Source organism: Loxodonta africana, chromosome 15, assembly GCF_030014295.1.
Source record: "Loxodonta africana isolate mLoxAfr1 chromosome 15, mLoxAfr1.hap2, whole genome shotgun sequence".
In the NCBI taxonomy this organism is placed as follows: domain Eukaryota; kingdom Metazoa; phylum Chordata; class Mammalia; order Proboscidea; family Elephantidae; genus Loxodonta; species Loxodonta africana.
The window spans coordinates 48,710,804-48,720,922 of NC_087356.1; the positions used below are offsets into that span (position 1 = coordinate 48,710,804).

Below are 10,119 nucleotides of genomic sequence, written 5' to 3' on the forward strand. Positions count from 1 at the left end.
AGATGGTGCCTGGCTACAACCACTGACTGCTCTGACAGGAATCAAAATAGAGAGTCCCAGGGCAGAGCTGGAGAAAAATGTAGAACAAACTTTTAACTCAAAAAGAAAGACAAGACTTGCTGGCCTGACTGAGACTGGAGAAACCCTGAGGGTATGGCCCCTAGACACCCTTTCAGCTCAGTAATGAGGCCACTCCTGAGGTTCACCCTTTAGTCAAAGATTGAACAGACCCATGGAACAAAACAAGACGAAAGGGGCACACCAGCCCTGGAGCAGGGACTGGAAGGCAGGAGGGAACAGGGAAGCTGGTAATAGGGAACTCTGGGTACAAGGTCAACAGAAAAAATTAGCTATGTTTCTACACACTAGCAATGAGAGATCTGAAAAGCAAAAATTAAAAAACAATTTAATTTATAATAGCATGTAAAAGAATACAATACCTAGGCATAAAGTTAACCAGGGATGTGAAAGTCTTATGTAATGAAAATGATAAAACACTGCGGAAAGAGACTGAAACAGACCTAAGTAAATGGGAAGACATTCCATGTTCATAGATTAGAAGACTTAATATTGTTAAGATATCAATGCTATATGAAGCAACCTATAGATTCAACACGATCCAGATCAAAATTCCAACAGCCTTCTTTACAGAAATGGAAAAACCAATCCTTAATTTTATATGGAATGGCAAGAGGCCCTGAACAGACAAAACAATTTTGAAGAAGAACAAAGTAAGAGGACTCACACTTCTTCATTTCAAAACACACATTCAGCTATAGTAATCAAAACTGGCTGGTATGGGTATAATAACAGACACGTAGACCAGTTGAATAAAATTGAGAGTCCAGAAATAAACCCACACATCTATGGCCACTTATTTTCAACAAGGATTCTACGTCCATTCCAATGGGGAAGGAAAATCTCTTCAATAAATGTTGCTGTGAAAACCGGATTTCCACATGCAGAAGAATGAATCATCTACACACAAAACAATTCAAAATGGATCAAGGACCTAAATGTGAAAACTAAAACCATAAAATTCTTAAAAGTGAAAATAGGGGTGTGGCTGCAGGGCCTAGTTTTTAATGATAGATTATCAGATATGACAACAAAACCACAAGCAGCAAAAGACAAAATAGATATACGGGACCTCATAAAAGTTAAACACTTTTTTCATCAAAGAACTTTATTAAAAAACGAAAAGACAGCCTACAGATGGGGAAAAATTTTTGAGGAAGCATATACCCAGTAGTGTCTCATATCCAAAATATATATAAAACTTCTACAGCTTAACAACAAAAAGACAAAAAACTCAATGAAACAATGGACAAAGGACTTGAACAGACATCTGCCAAAGAGGATATTCAAATGGCCAAGAAGCACATGAAAAGATGCTTCACATTGTTGCTGTTGTTGTTGTGTGCCGTCAAGTAGATTTCAACTCATAGATGTGGATCAAAATCATAGTGAGATACCATTTCACTCACACTAGCTAGGATGGTGTGATCGTTAACGTTGTGTGTCAACTTGTCTAGGCCATGATTCTCAGAGGTTTGGCAATTATGATGTAGTTTGACGGTCGTATAATGATATAATCATCTCTATGATGTTGTTGTTGTCAGGTGCTGTCGAGTTGGTTCTGACTCATAGCAACCCTAAGCACAACAGAACGAAACACTGCCCAGTCCTGAGCCATCCTTACAATCGCTGTTATGCTTGAGCTCATTGTTGCAGTCACTGTGTCAATCCACCTCGTTGAGGGTCTTCCTCTTTTCCACTGACCCTGTACTCTGCCAAGCATCATGTCCTTCTCCAGGGACTGATCCCTCCTGATAACATATCCAAAGTATGTAAGATGCAATCTCGCCATCCTTGCCTCTAAGGAGCATTCTGGCCAAACTTCTTCCAAGACAGATTTGTTCATTCTTTTGGCAGTCCATGGTATATTCAATATTCTTCACCAACACCACAATTCGAAGGCGTCAATTCTTCTATGGTCTTCCTTATTCATTGTCCAGCTGTCACATGCATATGATGCGATTAAAAATACCATGGCTCGGGTCAGGCACACCTTAGTCTTCAGGGTGACATCCTTGCTCCTCAACACTTTGAAGAGGTCCTTTGCAGCAGATTTACCCAATGCGATGCGTCTTCTGATTTCTTGACTGCTGCTTCCATGGGTGTTGATTGTGGATCCAAGGAAAATGAAATCCTTGACAACTTCAATCTTTTGTCCATTTATCATGATGTGGCTTATGGGTCCAGTTGTGAGGATTTTTGTTTTCTTTATGTTGAGGTGTAATCCATACTGAAGGCTGTGGTCTTTGATCTTCATTAGTAAGTGCTTCAAGTCCTCTTCACTTTCAGCAAGCAAGGTTGTGTCATTTGCATAATGCAGGTTGTTAATGAGTCTTCCTCCAATCCTGATGCCCCGTTCTTCTTCATATAGTCCGGCTTCTCGGACTATTTGTTCAGCACACAGATTAAATAGGTATGGTGAAAGAATACAAGCCTGACACACACCTTTCCTGACTTTAAACCAATCAGTATCCCCTTCTTCTGTCCAAACAACTGCCTCTTGATCTATGTAAAGGTTCCTCATGAGCACAATTAAGTGCTCTGGAATTCCCATTCTTTGCAATGTTATCCATAGTTTGTTATGATCCACACAGTTGAATGCCTTTGCATAGTCAATAAAACACAGGTATACATCCTTCTGGTATTCTCTGCTTTCAGCCAGGATCCATCTGACATCAACGATGATATCCCTGGTTCCACGTCCTCTTCTAAAACTGGGCTGAATTTCTGGCAGTTCCCTGTTGATATACTGCTGCAGCCGTTTTTGAATGATCTTCAGCAAAATTTTGCTTGCATGTGGTATTAATGATATTGTTCTATAATTTCCACATTCAGTTGGATCACCTTTCTTGGGAATAGGCATAAATATGGATCTCTTCCAGTCAGTTGGCCAGGAAGCTGTCTTCCATATTTCTTGGCATAGACAAGTGAGCAACTCCAGCACTGCATCTGTTTGTTGAAGCATCTCAATTGATATTCCATCAATTCCTGGAGCCTTGTTTTTCGCCAATGCCTTCAGAGCAACTTGGACTGCTTCCTTCAGTACCACCAGTTCCTGATCATATGCGACCTCTTGAAATGGTTGAACATCAACTAATTCTTTTTGGTATAATGACTCCGTGTATTCCTTCCATCTTCTTCTGACGCTTCCTGCATTGTTTAATATTTTCCCCATGGAATCCTTCACTATTGCAACTCGAGGCTTTTCTTCAGTTCTTTCAGCTTGAGAAATGCTGAGCGTGTTCTTCCCTTTTGGTTTTCCATCTCCAGCTCTTTGCACCTGTCATTACAATACTTTACTTTGTCTTCTCAAGAGGCCCTTTGAAATCTTCTGTTCAGTTCTTTTACTTCATCAATTCTTCCTTTTGCTTTAGCTGCTCGACGCTCAAGAGCAAGTTTCAGAGTCTCCTCTGACATCCATCTTGGTCTCTTCTTTCTTTCCTGTCTTTTCAGTGACCTCTTGCTTTCTTCATGGATGATGTCCTTGATGTCATTCCACAACTCGTCTGGTCTTTGGTCACTAGTGTTCAAATCTCTGTGATAAGATCTGATATAATGTGATCACCTCCATGATGGGATCTGCTGTGAGTAGCCAATCAGTTGAAAGGGAGTTTCCTTGGGCTGCATCCAATATAGGTGGACTTTCTGGAAAGGCTCTGGACTTTTGCTCACTCTGGATCCTGCAGCTGATTCATCATCTGACCTCCAGTTCTTGGGATCTGAGATGGCAGCTTACCTGCCATCTCACCTGCCAATCCTGGGATTCCTTGGTCTCCACAGCCTGTGAGCCAGAGGCCTAATGTCTGACCTGCCGATCTTGGGTTTTCCAGCTCCCGTAGCTAAGTGAGTCAGGAAAAGCCTCCAGGCTCTACAACTATGTCAGTCATTTCCTTGACATAAATCTCTCTCTATACATATTTATGCACTATACTGGTACTGCTTCTCTAGAAACCCAGGCCAAAACAGATGACTAAAATTAAAATAAGAGACAGAAAAAAAAAATAGCAAATGTTGGCAGGTATGTGGAGAAATTGGAACCCTTATCCATTGCTGGTGGGAACGCAAAATGGTACAGCCAATGTGGAAAACATTTTGGCAGTTCTTTAAAAAGTTAAACAAAGAGCTACCATATTATCCAGCAATTCCATTCCTAGGTATTTACCCAACAGGTTTGAAATCAGCGACACAAAGAGATACATGTACACCAATGTCCATTGCAGCACTAGTCACGATAGCCAATAGTGGAAACAATCTAAACGTCCATCAGTGGATGAATGGATAAACAAAATGTGGTACATAGATACAATGGACTACCACTCAACCATAAAGAGGAATGAAGCTCTGATACATGCTACAACATGGACAAACCTTGCAAACATTATGCTGAATGAAATAAGTTAATCACAAAATGACAAATATTGTATATCATTTATATGAGATAACAAGAATAGGCAAATGTACGGAGGTCAAAGTTTACCAGTGGTTACCGGGGAGGAGGGCAGGGGAAGGGACAGTCATGATTTGGGAATCAGTGAGCGTCTGTTTATGGTGATGTGGAAACAATGGCAATGTGATGGCTAAAAAAAGTTTACCAGTGGTTACTGGGGAGGAGGGCAGGGGAAGGGACAGTCATGGTTTAGGACTCAGTGAGTGTCTGTTTATGGTGATGTGGAAACAATGGCAACGTGATGGCTACAGATGATTAATATAATTGATATCACTAAATTAAAAAAAAAAAACAGACCTGTTGCCATCGAGTCAATTCCAACTTATAGTGGCCCTACAGTACAGGGGAGGAGTTGGAAACCCTAAGATTTTCAATGCTGTAAATCTTTATGGAAGCAAACCGCCACATCTTTCTCCTGAAGAGCAACCGTCAACCTTTTGGTTAACAGCTGAGTGCTTAACCACTGCCTCACCAGGGCTCCTTTCACTAAATTGCACAACCAAAAAATGTTGAACAGGCAATAAAAATATGTAAATTCTGTCTACTTCCAGTTTTGAAACAAATTAGACATTTTCATTTCCAGACACTTCCATTAGGGTTTTTTGGAATTGATCTTTATAAAATAATCTGAAGACAAAACTGCTGTAATCGTATGATTGTGGTGAAATCAGAATATAAAATTGTGACACCCTTAATAGTTAAGTTCTGGCACAAAATTACAAACTTGTTCTTAATCTCTGCAACTTTAAAGTGAAAACAGGTTATTGGCCAATATTCATATTACCAAAACTCAATTTATTATCCTCATTTTCCTTTTCTCTAAACGTTAAGAGCTATTTCAAAGCTTTCCAGCCATATGCTTCTTGGCATTTTTAACTAAACAGATTGCCTTTGATTGTTAAAAACAATCAAAACACCATGTAATTATCTATAAGCACACCCTGAAGTATGTCATTGAACTGAGTACTCGGAAAGGATCAAATGACTCCCTTGTAGACAGAGAGATTCCTGAGGAAATCATTCACTGCCTTTAGACTTCTCCCATGAATGCCCTAAGACTTTGATCACTGAGCAAACCAAGTATGAGAAGTGATGTGACTGCAGGACTCAAAAGGCGTATACTGGAATCCTACTGGAAGGGAACCCTTAGTCTGGGTTCCCAACCAGACTCAGGCTCTGAACAAGATGCTAAGGTAGGAGCCCCTATAGGAGAACGAGGTCAGGGGTGCTGATGCAGCACTCACGTGGTGAGGGTGTTGAAGCCGCAGGCCTTCAGCTTCAGTAATCGGTCCCTCCAGTAAGCCCTGGGCACTCTGAAGTAGTGTATGGAGCCCCCGAAGATCAGGAACTTGTGACCCTCCAGCGTGAAGTGTGGTTTGCCCCTGCCCATTCTTGTGGTCTGAAGTCCCACATGCCGGTCCTTCAGCTCAGCAGGGGCCAGATGAGACCAATTAAACCTGGCAAAACCGGGAATGGAAGTGGAAAGGGGAGAGGAGGGGAGGGGAGGAGAGGAGAGATACTGCTGAGACGTGAAGGAGCCCTGATGGCCCTGGGCTGCTAACTCCGGGAAGGCAGAGATCTGAAATCTTAAAAGCAATAAGAAGTTCTTGTTGGCAGGACATGCTAACATTTCTGGTATTTTTTCCATGAAAGAAGGCAGAGCTCCCATCCCTTCCCACTTAGGCACACCTGGACTGGGACTGCAGCACCTTTCCAGCCATGTGGTTCACACCATGTTTAGCCCGAGGAGCAAAGCCTGACATGATAAATGGCAGGAAAAAGATGCCTGCGATTCTCTTCACGGAGAGACATGTGCTGAAAGGAGAAAGAGATAAGGAGATGGAAAAACCAGGAAGCCTTCCAGGAGGCTGTTGAGAGAAAAGAGACGGGGGTGTGGAGGAGGAGGAACTGGGCCAGCCGAATTTACAAGGCAGTTCCACTTTGCATAGGTCCTCCTAAAAACAAACAACAACAACAACAAAAAACCAAACCTACTGCCATCAAGTCGATTGGGACTCAAGCGACCCTACAGGACAGAGTAGAACTGCCTCCTAGAGTTTTCAGGGCTCACCGGGTAGAGTCAACCCACCAACCTTTACGTTAGCAGCCGTAGCTCTTAACCACTACACCACCAGCGTTTCCATTTGTCCTCCTAGCCCTGGCCAAATCAAAAACCAAACCCATTGTAGCCGAGTAGATTCCGCACTGGCAGTAGTCCAAAAACCAAATCCCTGGCCCTGGATTCAGACTCATAAGGACCCTATAGAACAGAGAAGAACTGTCCCCACAGACAGGCTCTAATCTTTACTGTGACACCCTGATGGCAGCGGTCAAGAGCTACATCTGCTAACCAAAAAGTCGGCAGCTTGAATCCTCCAAAGAGCTCCTTGGAAACCGTATAGGGCAGTTCTACTCTGTCCTGTAGGGTCGCTATGAGCTGGAATCGACTCTACGGCAACGGGTTTGGTTCAGTTTTTATCTTTACTGAGGCAGGCTGCCACATTTTTCTCCCTTTAAGCGGCTGGTGGGTTAGATAAGCCGACCTTTCTTTGGATTAGCAGTTAAGCATTTAACTACTGCGCCACGACGGATCCAGCGCAGTAGCCCCCCGGCCAGAAACAGCTAATAGGGCGGAGGGTGCACTGGGCAAGGGAGCGCTGAGGAGACTAAATTCAGAGCCCACGGACAGGAATAAGCATGGCTGAGGCACCGGGGCAGGGGCACGGGGGAAAGGGTTGAGTCAGAGAAAGCGGGATCTATGAAAACGGTGGAAGCGCATACCCCACCGAGGTTCGGGATGGATGCAGCAGGGTGCAGCAGCAGCTTCCAGAGCACCTTATCTGGGACCACAACCCCGATTTTCCATCTGGCTCAATGGGCTGAGCCTCAGACGGGGTGGGGTATTTATGGCTTCCGCAGAAGATAGAGTTGGAGAGAAAACTGGAAAGGGGCGCTGATGAGGAGACTGGCAATTTGAAGGCGCAGCAGTGCTTCGCAGTCCTAAAGGGCCCTAGCCTCGCAATTCACAATAAGATCCCCAGGGCCTGGCATGGTGCCTGGCGCAAGTAGTATCTGTGGATGTCACGCCGGCTGGCTGAGCACGGGGGGGGGGGGGGCGGTCTGGGGGGTTCGCGGGCAAATGCGCCCGGGACAGATCAGGCCTAGAAGGGAGGGATGGGCTGGGACCCACAAGTCCGAGTGAAAGGCAGTATATTTGTCACCTGAAGAAGGGCCGGGAACTCATCACAGGAGGACGTAGAGCGCCGGTCTCCCGTGCTGCAGCAGCCGCCCCTCGCAGCCGCTCTGGGCCGATTCCAGCTGGCTCAGCGGCACGGCGCTTGGGGGCCGGACGGAGTTCCAGTGGGCCTGGGTCCGCCCCACGCGTGGGGAGCGCGGTGTGCCGGGGCCGGGGGCGAGCGCCCGCGCTGTGAGAGGTGAGAGCAGCTGCGGCGGCCGGAGTAGGGCGCAGGGGCCTGCGAGCGCGCGCGGCAATGAGAAAGCGAGGACCGGGCCTTGGATTACGGCGCAGCCCCGCGTCGGACCCTTAGCGCAGACTCCAATTAGCTTGTGGAAGGAAGGAAAACGGAAGGATCCCGGAATAATCCGACCTTGGACTGTGCATCAGTGGCCTAATGTGTCAGAAAGGCCAAGATAAGGGAGGAGGACCCGCGGAGGAGCATTGAGCTCAAGCCTCAGATCGAGGGCGTGGGCTGTTCCGCTGGCTCAGCAACTTGGTGGGGCGCCCTTCGAGTTTCAGATGCAGAGCCTGTGTTGGGAAGGCGCTGTCCTGAACAGAAAGCTCTCTGCCTTAAAAGACTTTCAGACTGATAGAGGAGACGTGCGTATACTTAGTTTCAATTACCCTGAGCCAGGTGTTTGAATAGATTCCACAAGAAGCTATAGGAGAACAGAAGAGGTACATAGACCACCCTGGAAGGTTATAGTTGCCCAGCTGCGTCCTGGTCAATAAGTGAGAATTGTCTAAGCAGAGAAAAGTGGGGGTCATGGATTGAATTATGTGCCACAAAAAAATGTGTGTTTCAATTTGGCTGCGCCATGATTCCTGGATATTCTGTGGTTATCCTCCATTTTGTGAATGTCATTTTACGTTAAAGAGAATTAGGGTGGGATTGTAACACCCTTAGCCAGGTAACATGCCTGACCCAATGTAAAGGGAGTTTCCCTGGTGTGTGGCCTACACCACCTTTTATCTCGCAAAAGATAAAAAGGAAAGGGAACCTAGAGGCACCAAGAAAGTAGTGCCAGGAGCAGCATGGGTCCTTTGAACCTGGAGTCCCTGCACAGAGAAGCTCCTAGGCTGAGGAAAGAGGGGTGAGAAGGCCTACAGAGAGAGCCTTCCCCTGGATCTGATGCCCTGAATTTGGACATTTAGCCTACTTAACTGTGAGGAAATAAATTTCTCTTTGTTAAAGCCACCAACTTGCATTTCTGTCATAGCAGCACTAGATGACTAAGATAGTGGGAATACCTTGAAAGTGTCTATATAGTACACACAAGAATTTCAGTTTGGAATGCTTTAGATATCAAGTACCTGGGATAGGTCTGAAGAGAGAGGTAGGAGGCAAAACCGTTGGCCATCCAGCTGACTCTGACTCATGGCAACTTCCATATGTGCTCCATAGGGTTTTCAGTGGGCCTCTGGGTGGACTTGAATCTCTTAACTTCTTGGTTACCAGCCAAGCACTTTGACAATTTGCACCAACAACAGGAAACCATTAATAGATTTGTTGTAGAGATAAACCTGAAGGCTGTTTCAAGTCAATAAACAGAAAGGTTTATTAAGGGTTCAAAACAATTAAAATTGGGGAACTATTTAGTCCATTGACAATGGAACCAGGTAGTCCCGGGACAGTTTCCTTATACAAGTATTCTTATGGGGTAAAAAGAGGAACCAAACCATAGGGAGGGCAATTATAGAAAAATCAATGAATGTTGTAGTAATCACACTCTGATTGGTTACTGATTATTAAGAGTGTAGCTAGTGATTACAGATGGTTTCACAGGATGCTTACATCATGGTAACAAGGTGCTTACATGTATTTTCTTTGCCTGTCTTGCAAAGATATCTCGTTGGCAACAGCATCCAGACAGCACTCTTCCTGAGTCTGTGTATTGTGAGGGGCTCGGGTAGTCCCTTGGTTAAGACCCTTCAGCACATGTTTTCACATCCTGGTTTTGACCACCAAGGAAAAACATGTTTTTTTCTCAAAAAATATAGCTGTGGATCTAGAATCCAGATTAAAATTAGATAGTATGGTCAGCGTAGCGTGCCTCTGTCTCACTGACTGCACTGAAAGTTGTTTTCTCCTGAGAGAAATTACAAGCAGAAACTAAGTCAGATTTTTGTTTTAGGGTGATTACTTGGCTGCAGACTGGAGGCTAGATGGAAAACAGAAAGAAAAGTCATTCCAGTGGTCCTGGTGACGCGTAGAATAAGGTTTGAGTTGCTCTCAAAGTTTAAACATGAAGAGGAGGATGTGGATTCAAGAAAAATGTGTGAGGTCAGATTGAGAACTCTTGATAATTGATTGGATTAAAAAAGCAATACAGGGTGCGTGGGGCGGCAACATGGC

General features: G+C 44.8%; 1 protein-coding gene across 1 annotated transcript in view; it reads right to left on the reverse strand.

The window, feature by feature from the left end:
* GLB1L3 (galactosidase beta 1 like 3) overlaps nt 1-9,143 on the reverse strand; it is a 63,522-nt gene extending 54,379 nt beyond the window's left edge. The window contains exons 1-5 of the mRNA XM_023557008.2: nt 9,078-9,143; nt 7,773-8,089; nt 7,307-7,391; nt 6,215-6,480; nt 5,770-5,982 (exon numbers count right to left, since the gene is read on the reverse strand). Of these exons, the coding sequence (XP_023412776.2) occupies nt 5,770-5,982; nt 6,215-6,480; nt 7,307-7,391; nt 7,773-8,089; nt 9,078-9,143 (947 nt within the window). The remainder of the gene's footprint in view (nt 1-5,769; nt 5,983-6,214; nt 6,481-7,306; nt 7,392-7,772; nt 8,090-9,077) is intronic.
* Nucleotides 9,144-10,119: the final 976 nt, after the last annotated feature.